The sequence below is a fragment of the Falco peregrinus genome, chromosome 6 (genome assembly GCF_023634155.1).
Source record: "Falco peregrinus isolate bFalPer1 chromosome 6, bFalPer1.pri, whole genome shotgun sequence".
Taxonomy (NCBI): Eukaryota; Metazoa; Chordata; class Aves; order Falconiformes; family Falconidae; genus Falco; species Falco peregrinus.
Window position 1 is genome coordinate 78,137,647 of NC_073726.1, and position 19,951 is coordinate 78,157,597.

The 19,951-nt window shown below is 40.3% G+C and overlaps 1 protein-coding gene across 3 annotated transcripts in view; it reads left to right on the top strand.

Moving 5' to 3' along the window:
* The window catches only part of PARVB (parvin beta), a 74,550-nt gene extending 54,968 nt beyond the window's left edge, over nucleotides 1-19,582 (top strand). For all 3 annotated transcript variants that reach the window (XM_005239354.4, XM_055807380.1, XM_013300742.3), the window contains exons 7-13: nucleotides 1,139-1,197; nucleotides 2,838-2,857; nucleotides 4,379-4,440; nucleotides 6,130-6,198; nucleotides 8,465-8,566; nucleotides 11,583-11,655; nucleotides 15,975-19,582. In XM_005239354.4, the coding sequence (XP_005239411.2) occupies nucleotides 1,139-1,197; nucleotides 2,838-2,857; nucleotides 4,379-4,440; nucleotides 6,130-6,198; nucleotides 8,465-8,566; nucleotides 11,583-11,655; nucleotides 15,975-16,051 (462 nt within the window). In that variant the 3' untranslated portion in view covers nucleotides 16,052-19,582. The remainder of the gene's footprint in view (nucleotides 1-1,138; nucleotides 1,198-2,837; nucleotides 2,858-4,378; nucleotides 4,441-6,129; nucleotides 6,199-8,464; nucleotides 8,567-11,582; nucleotides 11,656-15,974) is intronic.
* Nucleotides 19,583-19,951: the final 369 nt, after the last annotated feature.

Below are 19,951 nucleotides of genomic sequence, written 5' to 3' on the forward strand. Positions count from 1 at the left end.
CAGTTGGCAAAAATGATTGAGATGGCATGTGTGTATGGAGCTTGTGCCTGGGGGTGGTGGTTTCCCTGCTTACCTGAGCCAGCAGCTTTATTAACCCTGCCATAAGTCATTCTGACAGACCTGGTTCCTAGATGGCTGCTGAGATTTGAGCTCTTTGTGTCAGCTTTCTAAGTGCCGATAAGGGAGGAAAGAAGTTCCTTCATTCAGGCATAAGGCTATATCCCATAGTTTTGGAAGGGACCCACAGAGATGTTAAGAAAGTTTTTGATTCAGGTGAAAGCACTTCCAGCTTCTGAGAGGCATGTGCCTTGTCTCCAGAACTCTGGAGAGGCTCAGAAACATTTGACCCTACCTGTGTCAAGGCGCTGTGTCTTAACAGAGCTGAGGAGGCTGTTAAAAAGCTGTTTTGAAACTGAATCTCACTGCATGCTAACTCTGTTGGGTAGGAGACTCCTTATTCATGCAGAAAATTATCCCAAGGAGAGAAAACCATGTAACAGGGAAATAATATTCATTGTGAAATCACTACTTGGGCTTTTTATGTTCCCTACATTTCCTTGGTGGATGTGTGCCTGAAAGGCATGTGGCTGGTGGCCTCAGTAACCTGCCTGCTCTAGGAGAGCTGCCCTTGTGCCCAGAGAGCTTTGCCAGCACACTGGAGCCCTGGCCTGGGGGCAGCCATCTGTGTTATTTCGGCCCCAGACCTCTCCACAGACCCAGGCTGCCAACTGTGTCAAATTGTTGGTTGACGCCGTGACACGAACAAGTGGCCTTGGGGATTTTAAGACAGGGCTGACAAACTGTCTCTAATTTGTGTTCCAGGCGTGATGTGACTGTGGTCTTGGGAGAATTGTTAGCCAGTTTGTTGGCTGCAAATACATACAGATATATATATCTGTATATGTACACACACACTTCCCAAACATCCATTTGGCTGTCAGCCTGATAAATGCCACTGTTCTGGGAGTGAGCCCTCCTGTGTCAGCTGTTTCACCTCTACATCTGCAAAACTTAGTGAGCACGCTTTATCCAGTTTTCTGCTCTGAGAATTCTGAAAGGTGCTGAATGCTGCAGAGGCCCTAATGAGCTTCTCCTTTGCTAATGCCATCTCTGTTTCTGACTCTGTCTTCCTTTCCAGAAACGTGAAGGCCTCCTTCAGACCACTCATGTTACAGAGGAGCTGACAACTACAACAGAGTAAGCACAAAACACTTGAGCTTCAGAATGTGGCTGTGGTGCATGATGTGAGACCATTTGCAAAGATGAGAGAGAGACAATCTTCCCCTGCCCCTGTTAAATTAACAGAGTCCCTTAATGTCTTTATGTTGTGCGTTTTTAACCATAGAGAATGTCTATGGAAATATGTTATGAAGGAGAAAAGTGTCTTCTTGACGTTCTTGTGTTACAGTTTTTTTCATTGCCCTTTGTGGGGCTTTTTCTTTTCTTTTCCCTCCTGCCTTCTGGAGGTAGCCATTTAGAATTAATTTCTGCCCAGTGCTTGTTGCCTGTCTCAAGTGAAGGACCAATGTAGGTATTTTGGAGAAGAATTAGCTTGACAAAAGGCAATTCTTTGAAATACCTCTCAAAACTGAAGTAATACCCTGTTAAAATTGTAACTTTAACTAGAGCTCAGCAAAAATAAATAAAATAAATAAAGCTCTTCCCTCTCCAGTTTTTGCAACAGATTGCTTTGCTTTGTGTTTTTACAGTCCTTTTTATAAGGAGAAGGCTAGACATGCACTTTGGCTGCAAATAAAAGCTGAGTTTTTCCTTTGCATGGCCTGAAGGCATCCCTTCTAAGAGGGACTTAACATGAGCCCTCTTTCAGTTTATCAGTGTATTGGCTCCCTGTAGAGTTGGCTCAGCTTTCAGTGACTTTGAAGATAAATGAAGTACCATGTGGCTAGCTCAGTGGGGAAGAGCTTTCAGATGGAAACGCTCAAAAATGAGATCATAACATCTCTGTGTGGACATTAAAGATCTCATGGTGTTTTTGTAGGATCAGAGCTCTGCTTCAGGTTTGTGGGCCAGAATTCCTCCCCTCCCTCCTATGCTCTTGAACAATATAGTTAGCGTGTCCTCTCCTTCAGATGTGGTTTGTAAAATGTATTCTGTGGAGTGGGGTTTAGATGTTTTTTTTAGCAAGCCAAATGTTCATAGATTTGCATGTATGTTTATACACGTATTTTATTAAGTTATTTAATATTACACAATATTAAGAGGTTTGCTGCTTAATGTGTTGCATACCCAGATACAAGTATAGCTACAGAAAATGCAATGATCAGCATAATCCAACATTCACTGAATACTTTCAGATTCCTCTGTGCGAATCAGGACTTGATTCTCAGCTGATAAACATCTGCATATGTCTGATGTCACTGGCTGCGTATATCATTCATATTTCCATAATATCCAGATATGATGTATGTTTTCTTTCTTCAGAGAAAACAGATTAAAGCGAGATAGATGGCCTTGCTCCTTCTGAGCTGTGTGGTGTAGTCTGATGACTATATTGGTAGAAACTGTACATGGAAGTACATGTGCTCATTCACTCTTCATCATAAAAATAATTATGCATAAGAAATCATAATTATGTGTAAAACATAATTATGCATTTCCATTAACTTCAAATTTATCTCCCTGGCATCATGGGTGGTCTGCTGGGGACATTCCTGTGGCACGTTGGGTTTGGTCTGCAACATGGTCAACCTTCTGACTTGGTAGAAGTGGTTAGTCTTTGCATCTTGCAGGAGAAGGCCCATTAAGTCTATGGCCTGGTCTTTTCAAAGTGATTATTCATGAACTAACCCAGTATTTTTGAATGCTCTGACTTGCAGGATGATGATGGGAAGATTTGGTAAGTAACAAAGTTGATGCTGAATTTTTTTTGTTTATTTATATCAGACACAGAAATCCTGTTTTTCTTCAGCAGATCAAGACAATGGATTGAGGAATTCCTCAGGGTTGGAATGTGTTATGGGAACAGGTTTTGTTACTTCACACAAATGTGGAGCATACTGGGTAGAACCAGATGACCCACTATACTGCTTGTGCCCTTTAGACAGGTCTCTTGGTATGTTTCCATTTGTAAGTAACAAATAGTGAAAATGCTGCACAGGGGCAGTATTTCCTAGTACTGTTGTTAGTGGCTTTCAAGTAAAAATCTTTGCAACCTCCAGCATTAAGAATTACACCTCCTTCATAATGTGACCATGTAAGTGATATATAAATGAACACATGAAAATTACTGATGCAGAGGTGGATGGTACAAGGTCTAAGAAAGCTACCTTTATCTGTCCCCTTTCAGCCACCAGTCAGCCCCCTCTAATTCCTTTGCATGGAGTATTTTATCTCCTCCCTGTTCGCTAGATTTTAGAGTTTAGACCTTACCAAAAGTAGATCTGGTGTTCTAAATAATTTATTTTTTTTTTTGGTGTTGCTGCCAAGAGACCTCTCTTTTTGCATTTAGTTTTTAGTGGCATTAAGTCACCACTTCTCACCAAAGAGATGTGGGCTTCTGTAAAGGACTGTGTGAGATAAAGGCATTTAGTTTCTCTGTTCCCCCAGTTATAATATGTGAACGCTACTATTTCTCCTCTTGCAGAATATCTGCATTAGTAATTAATAAGGTACTTGGAAACAAGTGATGTTGGGGCTATAGGGGCTAAATAACATACCTTCAGATACCAAAGGAATTTGGATAATAAATGTGTTTGTTTATTTAACAATATAAGACTATGAAAATATGTTCTGTAAATAAAAAAAAAAACTTAGTTTTTAACAGTTTTTCCAAGTTTATGTTGAAAACTTTAACAGCTTAAACCCCACACACTTTTCCCAGCATTTTAATGCTTTTGCTCATATGTTTAATGCAGCTGCAATTGGTTGGATTTCTAAATTTTTCTTGCTTTACCTGATGATGACAGTTGTCATCCGAAAAAGTCAGTGTTTGGAAAATTTCAGTCAACCCAAAGTTGCCACAGTGTGAAATGTTGCACTAATGTAGTCAATTTTGTAGATTTTTAGATTGAATTAGATATTGTTACACAATGCTTTGAATGTCTAAACATAATTCAAATCTTCGTACTGTATGTAAGCTTTGCTCTTCGTACACTGCTGAATTAGATCTCGCTCATATTCATGAATGGCAGAAAAGGGAATTCAGTGAATTATATGTTTATTTTCAGTTACCTCTAAAATTCCAAGCGGACTTTGCTCTGGCATTTAGCTAGACACAAAAATAGGGTGATAACTTTTAGCTTGAGACTGTGTTATGTGGCTTTCTGAGAAAGACCTTTGAGCTTGGGACAGAACTTGCTTCCCGTACATGGCTGTTGGAGGTGTTTTAATTTTATTTTGTTTTTCTTTCTAAAATCAGAGCGTGATGCCTTTGACACACTTTTTGATCATGCACCAGACAAACTCAGCGTAGTCAAAAAGGTAAAAAATAAAATTCAAGTTTCATTTTCTGCATTCCTTTTTCTTCCTTATGATTTTGGAATGATATCTAGAAGGATCTGGAAAATAGCAAAGAGGATTCTGAAATAGTGAAAAGAGTGTTTATCCCCCAGAGTTCACTCCGGTGATACCTGGATTCATTGGCTTCAGTCAGGCTTGTCTCATTACCCTGGTTTATTGGCCAGGGTTTTTCTGGGTAGTGCTGCTAGATTCAATCAAAATGACACAAGTTAGAAAAAGTTACTCTGCTAAGTATTTGTAGTGGTACAGATCATTCTGACTGGACAGTCGTACTTGCTTTTATATCGCTGGTGCTGTCCTCCAGCAAGGAGGGGGCTGGGCTGTAGGCTAGTGAGCAGCTGGCGGTGGGGACCCCTTTGCTAGGGTCAGCAGCAACCGACTCAGTCGTGCATGTGTCTTCAGCCTCAGTCTCCCCAGGAAGCACTTGCTGTTTGGTTTTCAGCTCATTCCTGTTCTAAAGATGATCTTTGGCAACTGGAAGATATTTTCCACAGTACCCTGAAATGTGATTCACCCAAAAATAAGTTTGCTATATATAAAGGTTTTACAGAGGAGTTGCTTTTGTCCCAGGGTGCTTCTACTTACCATTAATTCATGTGGTCCTCTGGTCTGTCCTCCCAGGCTGAGCATCATCGCAAAGCACACCTATCCAGACATATTCTTGACATGGCTCTTTGTGCTAGGCAGAGTGTAGGGGTAAAGTAGCTGTTGATCTCTGCCATCTCTTGTCAGTTTTAGAGAACACAGAAGGAAGAGACTCCATGTTGTTCCATCAGCTAGTTCCAATAAGGCTGTTAAGTTACTTACTGGAGCAGTAGTATACAGTGTTGTAATTTGTCTCTTTGCTGCATATGAAACATAAGATGTATGCATTTAGAATAATGCTTTGCAGTCCATGGAAAATTTTGTCTTTCCAGTCTGAAACATCTTCTAGAAGTGTGTTTTTAAAGTTGATAGAAAATTAAGTTAACTCTATCCATGCAATAGAAGTGTTAACACCCAATTCTGCATCCCTTTTGGAAGTGTCCTAAGCAGGCTGGAAGCTCTGCTTCGGTACATTAGCACATATCTGGCTCATAGTAGCAGGATCTTGCATGTCTGCTTCCTAGAGGAATAGAAATGCCAGACTCAGGTTACATCCTGACTGTAATTTGCTAATTGATATGCATACATCGCTCCAGGAACAGAGGTACGTGCAGAACAGTGTGCTGTTGGCATCCTTTCTTGGGAGTCTTAGCTCAGTGCTGCTGATGCCTTGCTCCCTGGCAGTGGAACTTCCCCAGAAACCTGAAGAGATTAGTGTGGACAGGAAATGCACCTACTGCTTGCTTCATCTTCACAAAGAGCCTACAAAAGAACCAATGTCATCAGCTTTTTTCCCCACAAGACTAAAGTATGCTTTATGTGCTAGGAAAAATAACTAGTAAGCTGTATCTAATAGCACCATCTGGCGACTTCTGGCATATGGTGCAACAAAAATGACTATACGACTGAGCTGTTTTCAGTTTTATGCGCTTATTTACACAAAAGCAAATAGTGCACATGCATATTTATTAAGCTCAAAAAATATCTTAAAAGATGATGTTAGCCCTTTCACATAGCCACTGACTGTAGTATCTAACTAACATCGCTGGTTCTGGTGTTTTATAGTCTCTGATCACCTTTGTGAATAAACACTTGAATAAACTGAATTTGGAAGTAACGGAGTTGGAAACCCAGGTAGGAGGTTTTGTCTTTTTTTGTATGTAGTCTAAACTGTGTAAATTGCAAATCTAGGCCCTTGCTCCATAAAACTATGTTATGGAACTGTTTGTCTTTGGGCATGTTAATTTATGGGATCAGGGCTCTGTCTTTTAAGTAGCAATGACATTCACTGATGCTTGCTTCCTTTACTCATGTTTACATGGACTTTTGTAATGCTGTTGATTTGCATTATAAGGTGAAATTCTTGGATATTTAATAGGGCCATAGTAATGACTGTAGAATATGACTAGATTTCAGGGCAGCTTGTCTCTTGGATCAAAGCGGAGTGCTGCAAAGCAGTTGCTATAGTTATGGGTGGATGCTGGGTTGTGTCTTTTCTAGCTGTGAGGGTTTGTGATGAGCTGGTGTAAAGTTTTAATAGCTGGCTGCCTGGGGCTCTCAGGAGGAGTGTGGACTGCAGTGTGCCGTTCGTGGCAGAGATACCAGTGCTAACTTTGATCCCATCAAAGTGGGACTGGAAACAGTTCTGTTACAGCAAAGGCCTTCATATCCTCCTCTTTACCTTGCTATCTTGTGAGCACGTGCGCAGTGCTTGCTTCTCAGCAGTGTGGATTAATGACTCAAAGCTCCTGTGCTGCAGTGGCTTGACTGGCAGTGGTATCCAGGTTGGTCTGTGTAAAGGTAGTGGAGGTGATTGTCAACCATCGGTGTCTGCTCTGAGGGGTTCCTCTGTCTCTAGTGCAGAACTAGGTACGGAGTATGCTTCGAAAACTTGAGTATGAGTTTCGGTGTCAGTGGGGTGGTTCTCACTTGACAGATAAAATTAAGCAATTTCCAGACATGGGCTTGGCTAAGCAAAAGCAGATATTCTTTCCAGAGTTCAGTGAACTGTGGGAAGATGGTTATCTTACTGTCCTGGCAAAAAAAGATAAGCACAGCATCTAGAAAATTATACCAGGAGAACGGGTATAATTGGTTTGAGCCTGTCCTAGTTTAATACCAGTCATTCACTGCTATTTTATAGCTTTGCTAAGCTAAATGGGTGACTGGATCTGACCTGATAACAAGAAATTGTTGCTTAATGCCTTGGAAATACCCAACTTTTCTTCTTGAAAAGGTTAGAGGATGTCACATGTACCGTATCAGGACACAAGTAAGAAGTCTATTAGAAATACATAACATTACCCCCTTTAGCCAGTAAGTAGTCAGCCTATCTGGTAGGAACACTGAGTAGTGTCGGTGAAACTGTTCAGTATATTATTTAGTATTTACTGAAACTCTAAACAATCTATTTTGACTTGGAAAATAAAAATTATTTGGTGAAGTTAAATGAGGAAGACTGTGACAGGGGAAACTTGATTCCATCCAAGTTCTGATTAAAGGCAGAGGTTTGAATGTCCAGCATGCATCATTTAAGAAGGGTTGAAATGACCAGGTACTGTAGTAGTAGGACTGGGAGTATACAATGTGCAAACATGTTTCTCGAAGTCCTTTTGATTAAAAAAAAAAAAAAAAAAAGAGCCTTGTTAAATACTGTAGGGTAGTTGGCAAGATTCCTCGAGTAAATAAAATGAACACGGGCAAAAGCAAGAACAAACATACATACTCTAACCTCACCCCAAAGTATTCAGTAGCCTAGTAAATAGATAACTGGCTGGGGATAGAGAAGATGATGTTTTCAGTCTCTGCCTATTCAGACCAAGTACGCTGCATAACTGAGGAGTACGAACTGTAGATAACCCCCAGGTGAATTGCTTTTCATTTTTTCTGCTTAGAGTGATTTACTGTGAGTAGTTTAAATAGTCATTGGCACATGATCTCGCATGGGTTAATGCTATAGCAATAAGCGGTGGGCTTCTTTGTTTTGCTCAGGAAATGAGAGTAGGGGAAATAATGCTACCAGATGTAGGGAGAAAGCCTTGCATCCTGTGTTTTTTCCTTTTATTTAGAGAACTGACAAGAAAGCAGCTATATCAACAGGCTCTTAAGGAAAGACTGATCTGGCTTGTTCAGCTGCACTGGTGATTGCAAGGGTATAGGTGAATCCAGGGAGCAGATGAAAGAAAGCCCTAAATGTTACACTTGCTGTCAATTACTTGTTATGCCTGAAAGGAGCAGGCTGTGACTCCTGAACTATCTTGCACTTCTGTGCTAGCAAACAACAGTGGCAGAAATCAAAAGTACATAATTTGGGCCAAGCATTCCTTGTACTGCTTGTTTGTGAATGCTTGTTTGAAAACAGATGTTTTCACCTAGGAATGTCATCAGTATTTCTATTTAGTTTGCAGATGGTGTTTACTTGGTTTTACTCATGGGTCTCCTTGAAGACTATTTTGTTCCACTTCATAACTTCTACTTAACACCTGAAAGTTTTGATCAAAAGGTGAGTGGAAACTCCAGTTTCTTTTCGCTTTTTTACGACATGATACTTGCCAATCATTGTGTCCTTTCTCTTTGGGCCCAGTAAATCAGAACCTGGTATATATGTCTCTTCAGGAACCATAGCAAAAATACACTAGCTGTGACACTTGATAGTTAATATCACTGGAAGTTGCTTGTGAAATGAATGGGTAAATTCCTCACATTTAAGGAAGAAGGGTATTCTGTTACTAGCATCAAATGACACATAAAGCTTGTAAATATCCATAATGAATTAGTCGGTAATAAGTGCTTTGTACTGTTTAGTACTTTGCATAATCAAAGTGATTTATTAAATTGTAGTACTGCCTGAACTGTTTTTTTGCACAGGAATGCCTTATTATGCTAGACAGCAGAGCTGATGCCTGGCCTTGCCTAGCATGTACTATGCAAATAGGCAAGAATGGCAAAACAGTGAGAGATGGGAAGCTCTCTTTTAGCCGCACCCGATGTGCTGGGATTGACATGGAGATAGAGCTGCTTCCCAAGGTCACAGAATGTCATCCTTAAAAACTGCCCCGTCATCTCATTGATGCCTCATCAGTTGCCTAATACGCATTAATTCTTTTTCTGTAGTTTATTTAATGTTCTTACAAACCAAGCGAATAAATATTATTACTTGATATGCGAATGAGATACTATGGAGCAGGAGAGGTGGTACCTGGGCCATGATCTTTTGTTGATCTGGGGTTAGAAACCGTATGTTGAGTGCTCACAGGTAAGATGTTTTGAAGCTGATTTAAAGCCAAGATGGATGCCCTGATCCTGCCAGGGAGGGAGTATGCAAAAAGTGGCCTGTCTGAAGTCAATTTGTGAGCACAGATACTGCTTCTGTGTCCAGTTCCTGGCAGGATCATTGCCAGTGTTGTTAACTTCAACTTCTGAGAGAATGCTCTAACTTGCCTGTTTTTTGATTTTTCTTCCTGTTTGGTAAGGAGTGAATGACTTGCTGCCTAACAGTGTCTCAGACAAAATGAGCTTTGAGGAAGAAGAGTGGATTCTTTGCAGCGTTTGATTGTCTTACTCATAATCAGGGTATTAGAGATGGAAGGAGGTGAAATAAGTGTCTTGCTCTTGGCCCCACACTTGCTCCATTGTCCTGTGTCCTTCCTAGTGTTAATGATGAGAAGAGTGCTTAACCTCTTTTATGGTTATAAGCAAAAGTTTGCCTCTCTGCAGTTGTTCCCCAACATGCATGCACATCTGTGTATATTCAGTGCCTGGTATCAGAATACTCTGAGCCTGGTTGTTCTGGAGTAATGCATGTGCCCCCGGCTTTTTATTCTGCCAGGTTCTGCAGTGCAGAGGATGTGAGAATTGTGTTGGCTGAGCTGGAGCAGGTGATGGCTAGGTCAGGAGTGGAAACATTGGCAAAAGTTAAAAGACAGAGTGCTTTGTAAGGCAAGGGCTGTTTAAAAGGGTGGCTTTTTCATAACGACTTTAGCGCAGATTACTGCTGTCAAGCACCCTTCAGCAAAGTTATGTGCTCTGAGGGGTGAGACTTCATCATCAGTAGAATAACCCAGCTTTGTCTGGGTGAATCATATCAGCAATGCAAGAGGAAATTGAGTATCTTGGTATCTTGAATTTTTGCCCTTGTAGAAATGCAGGATGCTGAGCTGTAGCCAGTACCTCTTCAGCTATGATTTTGTTGTTGGCAGTTTAAATTCATAAAGATTATGGAATATTCTTGAAGTAATGCTGTGGTTTTGTGTGAAGACTCTGCCTTGAGGAAAGGGGTTTTGTAAATCCAAGCAGTAGAGGTAGACTCTGTGTTTTTTGGGAAAGGAAGAAATATTTTCATCTTGAAAGTTATTGGTTTGTCACAATGAATTAATTAAGTCCTGAGCAATAAGTGCCAGAGAAAGGGGCCTTGCTTCCTTGTTGTGGGGGAGCTTTGTATGTGTAATTCTCTGATTTTCAAGATTAGTAGCTTTAATTAAATCTCTTCCACTTGCTATGTATCTCCAGAACTGTCATTTGCAGTAACAAAAATGCACAGAATTCATAATCCAAATTACCTTGCTTGAATTTCAGTAAGCATGGGTGAGAAAGCTGCTACACAGATCTTTTTAAACCATAATGTTCACTCCTCAAAGGGGAGATTAAAAGAAGACACCCACTTTTTTGCATTTTTCCTTCTTGTCCATTTTTTTTCCTCTGACTTTATATTCATGTATGATCCTTGGTGGCTTGTTCAACAAGCTTGCTCTGTACAGTTGTGCCTAGCTTGTTTTGCAAGTTCACTGCACAGTCTGTCTAGGAACTGCCACCACCAAGCATTTTTTGAAGCATTTGCTTCATTAGAGAAACCTAATTGGACTTCTATCTCTGTTTTCAAGTAGAGGAATCCAAAGCACCAAGAGACTAAAGGATTAGCACAAAGTCATGCAACAAGCAGCCAGGCTCCTTGATGATGTGTTGTTGATGTTGCTTGATGTGCAGCTGATAATAATGTAGAAAAGACTAATGTTTGAAAATAATTCCGTTTAGTCTCTTTACTTCTTCTTTATTACAACCCATCTCTGTTCAGTTATGTCACTTCTGTTACATGCCTTGTTGCCTTGTAGTCGGAAATGTTGATCTTTGGTACAGGCAGCAAGAACTCTGCAAAGTGCAGCTCTGTTGTAGTTGGCACTGGGAGCTCTCTGACCTCTGCCATAGAAACTGAGACTGGGGTATAATGGGATTTCCTGGTTCATGAGGTACCCGCTCACATTTTTCCACTTGAAATTTGGAAATCTTAAATATTTACTTTGTATCAAAAAGTGAATATTTGCCCTATAATGATACAAGCTTTCATTTCTTAGCCTCCTATGTACCTTCTGTCATGCTTAACTGCGTAAATGTTTAATACTGATTTAAATAGAATTATCATCCTCTATGTCAAATATGGAGAGAATAAAGCATTTTTAAAAATATGATTAAAGGTTTTTAATGCCTATGTAGCTTTGAGATTCTGAACACTTTGCCTCTTTCAGGTCCATAATGTTTCCTTTGCTTTTGAGCTGATGCAGGATGGAGGACTGAAGAAACCAAAAGCTCGCCCTGAAGGTACGGACATGCCATGCAGCTTTAAACTGTATATAAAGACATAATAACAGGTGCATTTCAAGTGCAACTCTATTTAAAGACAGTAGTAGTAGTAGTACAGTAGTACTACCACAAAATGGAGCTGTAAATGCCCCCCTTGACAGTTTTCCAAAGGATTCATTGTCTGTGTCTGGGGTATATCTTTACCTGTATTGCTTGTCTGGAATAGATTCATTGTGGTGTACAGGTCTAACTTTAGTGAATGATCCGAGAGCTGTTCAGTGCTGTATTATAAATGTGGCTGGTATTCTAAATAGCAGTCCAAGCAGGAAGCTTTTCATGGTCTAATTCTCCTAATTCTTACAGTTAGCGCTAGTTTGGACTCTTGTGATCAGATTTCAGTGGCAGATAACTGGAAGGCTTTTTGTTTGGTTTTTTTTTTTAGGAGAACAGGTAGCAAACTCTTCTTGATTTATGTGGACTTGGGAGTCAGAACTGAAAAGCGTAAAACCTGAAATTTTTCCTTTAAAGTCTCTGAACCTTGAAATTAATTAATGATGAGGTCTGCATTGTTGCTTGCACTAGGGATAAGCAGAGGAATTAAAACTTTATGACTGCTAAATGAGCAATTTTTATTCCTGTGTTACAAACTACGTAGGTGTTGGAGGCTTCTGCAGAAAAAAGAATGAGGAGTCCCCAGGAAATGTTCAGTCTGACTTAAAATGAGACAAAGTGGTGATAGGCGATAGGTTAACAAATAGTGGAGCTGGTTATAGTGAGGAAAAAAGGCAGAAGACAATATTGAATGCATATGTGTTCTGTCAGCACTGTTCTTTTAAATGAATGATGAAAAGTGCTGCTGAGGAATTCGGTGAAACAAGACACTAACTTGAGAAAGTAAAGGAGTGTTCTGAGTATTAGGGCTCAGTCAGTGAGTATATGAGGAGGATGAGAAAACTGGAGAAAAACAAATGCACAATCGAGAATGGCAGGTTTTTTTGAGTGAAAGGGTTAAAAAGATTGCAGTAGGAGACCAGGTAAGCTAGACAAGCCTGTTTTGAGAGAGAGAATGTTAAAGTCCTAATTTCTCTGTTGAAAGCTTGCCCTTTGTTTTCTTTTCATTGGTTGATGTAACAGAGATTACCTTCCTATAAGGCTATCTTACACCTTTACACTATTATGAGTGGTAGAGCGCTAAAGTAGATCTTCTGTTTGCTCTGGACAAGGTGTGTAGATATATGCAGCAAAATATGTTTAAGTATTTTACTGATTGGAAATTTAATTATTAATAGAAGCTAGAGAGCCACATTAAGTCATAGAACATTCCTTTGCTTTTTGCTGTTGCAAGATGTACGGTCTCTTGTGTGTATTCCTTTCTTTTCTGTGTGTGTACTCATTCCTGGCAGCAGTTATTTACAGCTGTTGGACTGAATGTGTTTGTGTGGTGCCTGCGTGTTGAAATTGCCTGTAAAACTGACTTGCTTTTGAAAAGCTGCTCCTGTGGAGAGGACAGTAACATCTTGGGCTTTGTCACCATAGTGCTGTGGAATCCTCTGCAGGATCTTGACAGGCAGTACAGTCATGTAATATGTCTTCCTTAGAACAGGAATTCATTTTGTCACAGACTCCGATGCTCTGCAAAATGTTTTGTGTATAGTATACTCTGTTAATGCCATACTGATCTAGTGTTTGTTCCTAAATAGGCTGGAAAACCTGTTAGGTGAATCATGTCCTTTGGCATGAATTGGGTAGTAAATGCATCTTGAGTTAGTTGTAGGATTTTCATGTAAAACTTTGTCTAGAGCAGAACATCACAACTTCTGTTTCTGTAGCCCATGCTTTATGCAGTGCTTGCAAGAAAGAGGTCTTGTTTAATATTTTAGGGTGTCTTAGTACAGGTGGCAAACAAGAATAGCATACAGGACAGCTCCTTTTCTCTGTTCTTCCAGCCCATTTCAGTAGATAGTCAGCAGCAGAACTTGGTGCTGAATTATTGCCGCAAAAGTATGTTGTAGCGGATTAATTTATTAACCTGTAATGGGGTTGTTATGGAGTGTGAACATTTTAAATTAATGGAATATTTTAAACTATTTTGATTATTTATGGCCACTTTCAGTTAACATTTTATTAGTTGTTTTTGGTAAAGTTATGACTTCATCTTAAAATAATAAATGGGAGGCTGTGGGTATGCTTATTCCTGGGAATGCCTGTTAGGCACTGATCAATAAGGAACACTGTAATCACCCACACAGGGAGGATGCATCTCACACTACTGTACTCTTTAATGCAGCAAACAAGGGCATAACAAGGCCTGAAAGTTAGGAAAATGTCAAACTAGAATTACAGTATAACTTTTGCAACAGAGAAGGTAATTACCCATCAGTCTGAATTGTCAGGGGATGGAGGTGGAATTTCCACTACTGGAAGATTTAAGAAAGAAAAAGCAGAGAAAAGACATGCAATGTTAACCTTGTATTTTAATTCAGCCAAAGGTTGGTTTGTAAGCTCAGTATAGGATTTCCAAGGTAAAATTAAGGACTGTTGTATGTGAGACCAGACTGTGTGACCTTAATAGTTAGTTCTGATGCTAAATCTACATGTCATTTAAAAGAGTGATGGGGGACCTCCCAGTACCTCTCATTCCTCAGGGTAACCAGGGGTGAACAGCAGCAGGTGTCTAGCTCATATTGCTGATGGAGGTTAGTAGGAGTCAGCCTTAAATAACTGCATGAGGGCGGATGGATGGTACCTGCTCAGCACATTGCTGCAGGTATGGGCCCCGTTCCAGCTCCTGCCTGTGCTCTTACTGGTGCCCTTAGCTCTTGCTCTGGCCGTTTGCTGCCTCTTACTCCCGGCTGCTCTCTCCTTGGGAAATGCTGTAGTTTCCTAGCTGTGCTTCTAGCTTTCAGCAATGTTTCTGCCCTGTCCTCCAGATCTCTATGTCTCTCCACTGGCACCTTGGTCTTGGTTTAATTGTTTACTTGATTAGCAAACATAAGTGACTACCAGCATCAGTAGGGTCAGTTGTCTGTTCTCCAGATACTTGCCTTGATTTCCCCACCTTAGAAATGCATGGCTGTTGCAGTGTTTCATCTGGCTAGATTTACATTTTAAAGCTCTCTCTGAGTGAACTGCATCTTGATACAGAGGAGCCAATGCTAATTCTGGCTGTTGCTGTGGTAGTAAGCAACTTTCTGTGATACCTGGAAAAATTAGAAACGTGTTTCATATTTAGGTTATCCAGGTAAGACATCTCTTTTTTTTCAGGGTGTATTACTTCACAGCAGTTAGGACTTTCCTTTCTTTGGGGCAGGAGATTATTTTTTTGCAAATGCAAACTAAAAAATCATGAGTGAAATATGTAATATAATACAGGAAAAAGGGTACAAAGAAAAATTTGAGAAGTTTCTGAACCAGATACCAGATGAAGTGTGGAGCTTAGTGTGTTACCCAGCGTGGGGTGGGAGGGAAGGGTGGAGAGGTCCTGGCAATGATTCTTCAAAACGAGCAGTAGATGTTTTCCCTGGACCTTGCATTAATTGTACTTAGTCTGTTAATTGTTTGCTGTCTTCCTGGTACTTTGAATGATTTTTTTTTTTTTATTATTATTATCTGTTGTTCCTTCTGCTTCCATATATACTTTTTACTGTGTAGTTTTTGCTTCCTCCTCCTCCTTTCTTAGGTACTATATCCAACCTTTCATTTCCACCTCTTCAGCCTTCTCTGTGCTATGCCTCTCCCCATAGTCCCTGGTAATTACATGTCAGTGGTATTTCCTGGCATTTTATCATAGTAATACACTGGGAGGTGTGAGCAGAAAAGCTTTTTGTTGAGAACTGTTCCAGACCTGTTCCTTGGCGTAGCATGGTAAGAAGGGAATCGAAAGTCTTGAGTCTGCTAAGAGAATTCAGGCTTTGTTTATTTGTAGTCTGTATCATTACAGTTATGTGCGTGTGAGGTTCAGTATCTCCTATGATGTGTGTGGCTACCTGTTTGCTGCTTCTGTGGCCAGTGAAGTCATGTGAAGCCAGTGGTAGTATTTCGCAAAGCCATTATCCTAGATCTCGGGCAGAAGTACTTTCAAGTAACCAGATTTAGGTGAGGAAGGGAATTACCTTTCTTCCATTTCCCAGAGAAGTTAGCTGTGACTGTGTTATCGTGAGGCTGTTTTGAAGTGCATCATATGGGACACTGAAAAGACTTGACTTGAGGAGATCAGAACTCTGTGGGGTTTTTTGTTGCTGGTCCCGCTGGCTCAGAGATGTGGAGACTTTTGTTCCTTTGAGGACAATTGAGAGAGAACAAAAAGCAAATTAAGGCTTTCTTCTTTTCTTCCACAGATGTTGTCAACTTGGATCTGAAGTCTACCCTCAGGGTTCTATACAACCTGTTCACAAAGTACAAGAACGTTGAATGATCCTGGAAGCTGCTGAGGTCTTCATCCTTCCAACCTCCTTAGGCAGAAATTATAATAAATTCACCCTCTGCACGCTCCCGTTGTGCCTTATGCTATATTTCATGCATTCTTTCTACGGCTGATGTGGTCTGTCTGTAGCTGTTTATTTGACAATCTCACTTAAAATAATGCATGCATATTCTCTAGGTCACTTGAAAAATGTGTAATATTTCACACTTTTACCAGAAGATACTGTTAGGTCTGTTGTTTGTTACGATCAACAAATATTCTTTTTGATAAAGGAAATATACCACTAACTATTTTATTAAGCAGGGAAAACATGAGACCTTTCTCATGGCTGGACACTCTTTGATTCTATGATAGACTTTCTTTTGCATACTCCTTGGCTGCAACTGGCGTTTGGTTTTCCAGGCTTAAGTGTTAGCAATAGAAAATCAGCATTGGAATTTATTTAGAAGATGAGCCTTTTCTGTTAAACAAGGTTTTATGTGTTCTGTTGGGTGGGTGGGGCTGAGGGGAATTACAGGCACTATCTGAAGCTAATGTCAAAAGCTGCAGGTTTTGTGTTAACCTCATGCTATTCAGTGTTATTTCCATTCAGTGTTTGTTTACATAGAATAAGTCTTGCAATGGGATGTCCAGCTAATCTTTTGTTGTCTGTTTTTTATTTCATCTCCTTTCTAGGAGAAATTTGGTAGCTAGAGCCACTGTCATCCATTAAGCATGCAGCCTCAGTCACGTCAGTCAGGAGCTGGTCAGGTAGGCACAGGCTGGATTAATGCATTTTGCCCCCGGTCCTTTCTGAAACAAACATGGGCAATAATGAACTTGCCAGTTTAAAGGCTGACTCTTCATTTCCCATAGCTGAGTTAAAGGGTCAGATTCATTCCTGTTGTAGTTATTGGCAGCTATACAGTTCTGGAGGTCAGGCTTTTATAAATGGGGGATTATATATTTTCTTTCCTAAAGGATAAACCTGAATTCCTGTATAAATAAGAGCTTGTCTGTACTTATGGATTGCACTGGGCTATGCAATATGTGGTACACATAGTGCAAATCAATGGTAGGCATTCAAAACGTGAAGCTCTTCAGCGATCAGTTATGCTTCAAACTAATTTCATCGGATTGCGCTGTGCCATCCCAAGAAATACTCTCTAGGCTCTGGCCTAGTCCTGTAATCTTTTAAACTGTTAGGGATTTTAGTGGGAATCTGTTTTTAAAAATGGATTTCTAGATTTATCCAGTAGGCTCTGGTTACCTCATAGTGCTTAGCAGGTTTCATTTGTAGAGCTGTTCCTGGCTGGTGAGGTGGTAGGTGCTGCTGTGTGAATGAAAGGCTGTGCTGGAACATGAGCTCTACGAGTAGATTTTTGAGGAGAGCTTTGTGAAGGGAATTGGACTGTAATTTCCAGGGTAAATTATTTGTGGAATATGGATATAATAGCACGCTTTTCCCTGGAGTGCACAGGGGAGAGATTTTACTGCTGCTTTTATGTATCGCAGCAGCAACTTTTCTTTTATGGGCGGCCATGATTTTGTGTGAAACATTAGTCAGAGTGCTCCAGAGAGGAAGCAGGTAGTATTGCTGTGCTCAATGGGCTCACCTGAGTCCTGTTCAAAGTAGGCATCTTCTTTCCCTAAAAATGGATTTCTTACTTTATTTACCCTGTGAGTTCATAAGGGAACCTGCTATTTGAATGGTATAATTTTACAATTTACAATTAAATATTTTTTAATCTCAAAGGGATAGAAATGGGCTTCTGCTTCTTGGTTTTGTATTTTGGGCTTCTGAGTTCTAGTATTTGAATTATTTGGGTCACCTCCCCTCACACCTCCAAAACAAAGAAGGAATTTGCCCTTTCTTTCCATGGAAAATTCAGATCTCATCTGCTCTACAAGGTTCTGTGGGGAATCATTGCTTGCCTGCCCTTTATAAGGGAGCTGACCTCTTGCTGTTCATGCAGAGCCTAGAACAATTGGACTTGAATCTCAGATGGGGCCATGACGCTAGGAGTTATTGCAGAGGAGACTTGTAGAGCACTAAGGCCTGGTGGGTCAGCTCTCCTGGCAAGTTAATGAAATCGGTCTAACACTTGTGCTGTGAACTGGGGTATCGTCAGGCTGGAAGGTGATTGAACTGAAAGGTATCTTAAACTTCTAGTTTAATGCAGTCTTATTTATTGGAAATCAGTCTGTTAAAGACCTGTCATTCCACCCACCTCCCTTCAGGTGACATGGAAGTGCCAATACTGTTTATATTCTCTGAGTTGCTGAGAAAGACCTTCAGAGAATCTATCAAAATTGGAAGCAATATTAATATGAAAAGCAAACAGAAAATAAAAACAAGAAGAGACTGGTAAGAGCAGTTTGGCTTTGGGAGGGGGAATGGCTGTTTGTGAGGTGGGATTATACAGCTGGCATCTTCATTGCATCTGAGCAGATGTGAACGTACCACCAAATTTTAAGAGTCTCTGTTTTGTTCAATATGTGTTTCTGGCCACTCTGCAGAAACCAGAGTCCCTCCTCTACAACCTGAGGCATGGATCCATTTTTGCATTCCTTACATTAATATCACTGTCAATCAAGACTGCAGGCTTGATGCCCTGGACAGGTTGGGGGCAGGTGTCATACCCTGTTTTGTTTTTAAGTCTGTTGGCAAATGTTGTACAGGAAAAATGTTTTTTCATTCCTTGGCTCCTTGCTGTCTAGCCAGTTCATTCTTCCTGTAGATGCTGTATGTATTGTTAGCTGGATTGCTGGCAGGATGGATTTAACTGAACTGGAGCTTCATCCCAGTCAATCCAGTTTCTAGGAAGAGCAGTGTAGGTAAAGCTTCTCTAAACACCTGCTTTTGTCATGCTTTTCTGTTACAAATGCATGATATTTACTACTTCTCCTCTCAAAAAGATGAGTCAACATTTAAAATACTATTAATGAACTCATTGTTACTGGGGTTTTAGATATGTTCCCTGTGTGCCAATGGGGTAGATCTAAATCCTGTTGAGTTCATCTGGAATGCTGAACGCTCTGCAGCATTAAAGCTTCCCCATTTGCAAGTACTTAATGAATGTCTGTCTTTTCCAGTCCATACAACTGCCTTTTAGGTGCATTTACTTGACATACTCGGGTCCAGTGAGTTATATTACCACAGAAGCCCAGATACTCCTCAGCTGCATCCTGTTTTTCAAGATGAAAAAACAACAGTGGCAGATATTTTTTTTTAATCAGTTTAAACCTTACAGGATTTTCCAACCCTCTTCCCCACACCTCAGTGCTTTCAGTATTAATGTACTTTTTAAGAATCTTTTCTACTGTTTTTAACAGTGTTTACTCTGGATTTCTAACTACTAAAAACCAGCTTTGCAGGTAAAATTCTGGACTTGTCACATGTGCAGACATCCAGCTGTGACAAGAGTTGTGTACTGTAAGCAAGTTACAATGCAATGCTATGTTTGCTAAAAATCACAGCAGGAGTGTTATGCATGCTTTGTAACAGTTGTACTATTTATTCAAATAAATAAATAATGACAACTTTGTTTTCTATGTCTTTTTTTCACACACACACACAAATGGGCTAGTCTGTGGGAAGAACTTTTGAAAGGTGAGCTTCATCTGTCGTCTTCATCAAGGGTCCTGCTTTATATAAAGACCTAGCAAAGCAGTGATCTCAGGTTTCTGGCCCTGGTGCAGGTGATGAGACTGTATGGGCAGATGCAAATGAGCTCTTCTGTAGGTTTTGTCAGCCACATTTTTTTGGGTGGGATCTTTTTTATATTGCTCAGCTACTGGACCTGATCAAGTAGTTTTCCCTTGTAAAAAGGAAAAGGTAAAGTAGCTGAATTACACTCTGTGATACTGTTAGGAGACTTGGGGCCCAGTTCTTCTGCAGTGGCACAGGAG